General features: G+C 34.3%; 1 protein-coding gene across 1 annotated transcript; it reads right to left on the bottom strand.

Moving 5' to 3' along the window:
- Positions 1–1,288: 1,288 nt before the first annotated feature.
- LOC108326594 (late embryogenesis abundant protein At3g53040) lies at positions 1,289–3,327 on the bottom strand. The gene is made up of 2 exons (XM_017560181.2): positions 1,927–3,327; positions 1,289–1,722 (listed from the first exon to the last, which is right to left on the bottom strand). The coding sequence occupies exons 1-2, from the start codon at positions 3,229–3,231 to the stop codon at positions 1,483–1,485; spliced, it is 1,545 nt and encodes a 514-aa protein (XP_017415670.2). The 5' UTR covers positions 3,232–3,327; the 3' UTR covers positions 1,289–1,482.
- Between the last annotated feature and the right edge of the window lie 3,226 nt (positions 3,328–6,553).

Raw genomic sequence — 6,553 nt, 5'->3', positions numbered from 1 at the left:
CTCAGGTTAAATTTTTTTAACTTTTTACTATTTAATTTTATTTACGTTTTTTAAAATTCTAATTCGACAGTTCCCGTCTCTCTCCTCCACTTTTCTCTTTCTTTAATTACACATAAACTCACCCCTCACTTTCTCTTTTCCTCTCTTCTTCACATAGAGAGTCCATTCCCTCTCATTTTTTTCTTCCTCTCTTCTTCGCATACATAGAGTCCCCCATTCCATCTTTCTCTTCGTTTATCTTTTCCTTACACATTTTTGTGGTTAAAGTTTCTTTCTTTTTATTTCTTTTATATATGTGCTCTGTAAATGGATGTATGTGGTATGTTGTGTAAGAGGAAGAAAAGAAACACGAAAGTTTGAACAAATGTGGAGAATTTGTTCAGCCTTCAATAAATCTTGAGATTCGTCCATGAATGTAAAAATTCCTTGAAGATTAAACGGATTTCTTACATCTAATTCACGTTTCAACTCTTTTAATTTATTTTGTTTTTAGTTTATTAATTTTTTTTGTTATTTTAATTTTTAAATTTTTTGTATATTTTAATTTTTCAATATTGTAAATGTTTATATGTGTAGATTTTGTATAATTTAATAAATTTTTGTAATATTTTTTATGAATAAAAAATTGTTAAAAAATAAAACAAATTTTTGAAAGAAAAAAGTGAGAGGGTGAAGGTTGGGATTTTTAAAAGTAAGGGAGTGAGAAAAGAGTTATTAGGTACAAAAAGCAACCTGTAGTGGTGGTGGGAATGGGAAGGTGCAAAGAGCAATTTGTTGTGGTGGAGGAGTAACCCTCCCTAACAAAAAGTCAAAGTGAAGCCGAGTGTGAAAAGAATAATGGGAAGTTGATATAAAATAATTATAAAAAAATAAAATTTTGTATTTATTTTAAAAAATAAGTTAATTATAAAATAAGAAATTAAAAGATAAAAAATAATGTCAAATATTTGTGAAAGTATAGAGTAAAATAATGATAAAAGGGTAAATAATGAAGTAATTATTTTCAAGACTGTCAAAATATTATATAATTATAAACCTCATTATTTTATAGACTTTTACTATAGTAAGCAGAATTATTAATTCTAGTAATTTGTAAAGTTTTTATTGAATTAATTAACACTAAACATGCCAAATCAGAATTGAGTTTACTCAAATCAAAGTGTAGTTTTAAGATTTATGCATCACATTGACTTCAAAGAGTTCTAGTTGAGACCTTTATCCTCAATTAGACCATGCCAAACCTAATTTAAGTTAGGAAGTTCGAGATGAAGAGCTTGCATATTCTGACTTATACAAAGAAAGTGAACAATGTTTATTGATGTAATAATGGTTCCATGGTCACTACATGAACCTATACAGAACCAATATTCAAAACCATACACATATTTTGAAAGAAAACCACAATTTAAACAAACAACTTTTATAACATAACATATACTCCAAATACACTAAACAGTGATGCTATATATAGTAAGTATCGCATCATTTCTTTCTCACGACCCCGTCTTCATCGAAGCGTCCCACATCGTTGAAGGTCTGCCCCGCCATCTGATCCGCCGCTTTCAGTGTATCCGCCATTGCCCCTGGTCGACTCTCTTCCACTTTCATCACCACCTTCTTATTATCTCCACGCCCCTCAGATAAATCTTTGAACCCTTTATCTTGTAGCCTTAGCTCCTCCATTTTCCTCCTTGCATCTTCATCTACGCCTCTCACATTCTCCTGTGTCACATATATACACAATGGTTCCATTCTTAAACTGATTTTGATCCTTTCTTAAACTGATTTTGATCCTTTATGAGTACATTTTTCCTTGACAAAATTTTCCACATTTGAAGAAAAGAAGACTAGAACTACAGTAAAACATGAACAGATTCTAAGACATGTTAGGCTCAAGAAATTTAAAAGTGAGAGTGAGAGTTAGACCTTGTTGGTTCTGTCCCAAGCCTGTGCAGTTTTCTGTTTTACTGCCTGTGTGGTATCCGCAGCCCTGTCCGCAGCCTTGTCCTTCATCTCCATAGCCTTATACCTCGCAGCATCAGTTGCTTCTGAAGTCTTGTTCTTTGCTGCCTCTGCATTTTGTGCAGCCTTGTCTTTCATCTCCACAGCCTTATTCTTCGCTGCCTCATTAGTTTCAGCAGTCTTGTTCTTCGCTGCCTCAGTAGTTTCTGCAGCCTTGTCCTTCATCTCCCTCCCCTTGTTCTTTGCTGCCTCAGTCGTTTCAGCAGTTTTGTTCTTTGCTGCCTCCGCAGTTTCTGCAGCCTTGTTCTTTGCTGCCTCCGCAGTTTCTGCAGCCTTGTTCTTTGCTGCCTCCGCAGTTTCTGCAGCCTTGTTCTTTGCTGCCTCCGCAGTTTCTGCAGCCTTGTCCTTCATCTCCCTACCCTTGTTCTTAGCTGCCTCAGCCGTCTCAGCAGTCTTGTTAATCGCTGCATCAGCAGTCTCGGCAGCCTTGTTCTTGGCCGTCTCTGCCGTCGCCGCAGCCTTGTTCTTTGCGACCTCGGCAGATTCCGATACCTTCTCTTTGGTTTCCTCTTTCTTGCCGCTCAAGTATTCCGCAGCCCTCTTAGCAGCATCCGCAGCAGAATCCTTCAGCTCCCCAAGCTTCTCCATAGCACTGTCTTTCCCTTCTTTCGTCTTCTCCGCAGTGTAGTCCTTGTACTCTCCCATCTTATTCAGGGTAGCATCTTTTCCTTCCTTAGCCTTCTCAGCAGCGTAATCCTTATACTCCCCACCCTTCTCCATAGTCTTGTCCTTCGCTTCCTTCGCCTTCTGAGAAGCATAATCTGTGTACTCACCAGCTTTTTCCATTGCTGCATCCTTTGTTTCCTTCGCCTTCTGGGCAGCATAATCTGCGTATTCACCAACCTTGGAACCGGTTTCGTCCGTGGCTGAAGAATCGTAGATCCCAGGATTCTTGGCTACTGATATGTCTCTCACTTCCCCAGCAGTCACGTCATCGGGTTGGAAATTAACATCATGAATCACCTCTGTGGTGTGTGCTTTCGCAGGAACTGATTCTTTCTTCCCAGCCACTGCCTCTTGCACCGCCCTTAACATGGACCCTATCACACCACGCTTTTCTTGATCTTGATCGTGTTGCTTATCCACAACACTGACATCATCCACAACACCCACAACATCACGCACTCTCTCTCTGTTGGCTTGTTCAAGCTCGTTGGCAGCAATTTTCGAAGCTGCCTCAGCCCGATCCTGATGTTGCCCCGATGCCATTGAAAATTTGTTCTTTTTTTTCTCACACTGTTTTCACTACTTTGTGGTGGAAGTTTGATCTGTGTATATAGGATATGATATAGAAATGTTGAGGAATGGAAGCAGGATTTGATGGTTTATATACGAGTGAATGGAATGAGAAATGGAAAAGGAAAGGAGAAGGTAAAGTGACACGTGGGTGCAAAGAAGAGCAAGGTGGACATGTGGGTGCAGGCATGGTTGCAAAGTGACACGTTAGGATGAGATTGTTCTTGGTGGTGACATCTAACGTTAGGTAAAGGATATATATTATATGTGATATGCATGCATTGGGATTAACCTAGATATATGAGGATTAGTAGGTTGTTCGGTCGCATAGAAACCTGGCATTGTCTGATGAAGGTGCTTAGTATTATCTCAAAATCGTGGCATCATGTTAGGGGAAGGAGTAACCAAATCGAAGAGTCAAACGATTGTATACAGATTCTTGTTTAATTGTGCATTGCAGTGGAGTGGTGAAAAATCAGAAAGATTTTTCTTTCACTGTTCTTTATCAGAGATTCTTAGGTAATTATGTGTTTTTTTACTCTTTTTCCTATGACACATACAAATCATATTTTGAACTTTCTGTATCATTACTATATAATTAGTTTAAATTTTAAATAATATTTCTTTTATTAATTTATTTATTAAGAGTTTATTAATGAAAGTTTTCATTGTTTATAAAAATTGGTTGTAAAAGGATAATTTTCTATTTTTTTTACATTGACAAGGTAATATAAGGTGTAGAAAGAGATTTTTCTATTTTTATGACAGTAATAAATGTTGAACAACAAACTTCCTAAACATTCTATTAGTATTTCTTTTTTTTTTCTACTGTTATATTTTAGTATGTGTCAAATGCATTCTCAGACTCGGTATTATTTCTTTAATTTAGAGAGAAAAAAAGATGATGATTATTAATTCAGTATTCAAAAGTAATATATACCAGTATTTTATTTTATGTATCTTTTTCCTTGTTACATTGTAACACTTGTGTTCTTTTATCTCTAGGATTTATTTACATAGTATTTAGAATATTTTGTCTCTTTCCATTTATTTGTTTTTGGCAAATATCAGTATTTTTTTAAATGATAGAATGAACAAAAAAATATAACTATGATGAGATAATTTTCTTTTCTTGAAAGATTAAAACTCGAATTACACTTCACACAATCTATCTATATCAAGAGACTTGAATATCAAAAATTTAATTTTTAGTTACCCCTCGGCGACTCATTTAAACTCATGAAAAAGAAATTTACAGAAAACTTAGTTCTCTCCTATTCCGGAAAAAAAAAAGAAAAATTCTTAATACAATACGTTATATCATGAAACCAAACAAAAATGCTATATATATCCAAAGTTTCAAGTAAGTAAGAAATGTGGATAACTTGAAAATCTACCTCAACACAAAAATTCATAAATTATGATTATTTTTATCACATATATATTTTCAAAAATAAAACAAAACTCATAAATTGAAATTAATTTATATGTAAGTCAATAAAAAAATATTTCTTATTAGCTTATCTAAAGCTTAATTTTTATTTTGTGTATACATTACTTCTATTTTATAATTGTCTTATTTTTATTTAAAAATAATTTATAAATAAGCTTACTTTGAAACGTTGTGTGTTAATCCTAAGAAAATAAAAGAGATGTTATGTTTTCTTAATGAACTGTCTCTTCCTTGTGTCAAATGAGATGTTCAGTTTCTTAAATCTGTACCAAAATTTTGCTCTTCAAAGGAGATAACCATATATTTGCACCAAAAACTGTGTTCCAAATAGTCATATTTTGCAGACTTTTTGAATCTTTAAGGATTCTTTGAATTTAATTTCTCCTCATCAACTTCGTTGAGACGCACCATGCTTGCTTGCCCTCTGAGTTGACCCTGAGCGCAAATTTTGACCTGCACACCGCTCGGCGCCATAAGTGGGGTGCTAAGCGCCAGTCTCGTGGGCTTGGACCCGTTTTTTGTTATTTTTATGTTCTGTTTTTTATGTTCTATTTAAGGACTTGGACGTTCTAGGGTTCATATCTTTGGACGAAATAGGCTCAGAAACACACTCCTTGCTCTCTTGAAGGCGGATTTGGCTGCGGAAGCTCCTATCTTCAATTTCTAGGGTTTTATCTTTCATTCTTTTTCCATTGTTCATCTAGTTTCACCATGTCAATGGTGAACTAAACTCTATTTGTTGTTGGGGATGATGTAACCTTTGTAAACTCTCATGTATTGAATTGATTCTTGATTATATATGCTTCTTTCATTAATTGTTAGAGTAATTCTTCTTTGCGTAATGCTTGCTTCGTTTAATTCATTCTTTAGCATGATGTATGATTTGCATGAGTACTAGAAGGTATCTTACAATTCATGACCGGAGAATTATTCCCAGAAACAATATTGCTGAGGAATGGGGTATGAGTTCTGGTTGTTTTAAGCTTTTGTTCTTAAGAATTAATTATTAGGAATACTATGAATCGTATGAACTAATAGTTAAGGATATGTTTTCTTCACTGAGGAATCGGGTTTTAAGTACTTTAGATAGTGACATTAACATTAATGAAGAAGTAGAATTCATATATGTATGAGAGTAAACTAGGTGAAATCTAACTCCAACAACATATTCATTCCACAATATCAAACTCGTTCATCTTTGTACTTTTTTTTCCAATTGATCAAATTGCATGCATATCTACTTTTCAGTATTTGCATTCTAAACCTAAACGAGTTTGTTTTCAAGTCTTATTTAATCAAGAAATCACATAACTGTTTAGGCCGTGAGTCCTTTAGGATACGATACTTGGTCTTACCATTTTATATTACTTGATACGATTCGGTACACTTGTCGAAGTCTTAACAATATGCAAGGTTGTTTGGGTGTTGGTAGGTATTGCTTGTCTTTGTTTGTTGTAAAATATTATCAGGTTTTGCCTTGGTATGGAGAATAAAGATCAATGCACTAGATACATATATTAATGTTATCGATAATTTTTTTTTTGATAATGTCACATAAGAAATCTTTCAACTTACAAACGAATCATAATTTAGTCGATAAGTCCATGTTCATCATTGCTTCCCATTATTGACAGAATTATACTTCGCTTATAACCGAAGATCATTACCAATGATGGAGTATGTCTCACCGATAATTATCGATATATTTGATAAGTCCATCGACAAATTTTAGAGATGAGCCAATTATCAACATGTTTTGTTTTGTCAATTTTTTGTCAGGAACTATGAATTATCGACGAATTATGGTTGTCGGTAATAACATACTTGTTTTATATCCTTTAT

Source organism: Vigna angularis, chromosome 3 (assembly GCF_016808095.1).
Source record: "Vigna angularis cultivar LongXiaoDou No.4 chromosome 3, ASM1680809v1, whole genome shotgun sequence".
NCBI lineage: Eukaryota > Viridiplantae > Streptophyta > Magnoliopsida > Fabales > Fabaceae > Vigna > Vigna angularis.
This window is presented reverse-complemented; position numbering and strand designations above follow the sequence as displayed.

Coding starts and splice junctions, on each gene's coding strand:
- LOC108326594 (XM_017560181.2), bottom strand. CDS start 3,231: ATGGCATCGGGGCAACATCAGGATCGGGCTGAGGCAGCTTCGAAAATT. Junction 1,723..1,926: donor CTTGGGACAGAACCAACAAG/GTCTAACTCTCA, acceptor TATGTGACACAG/GAGAATGTGAGAGGCGTAGA.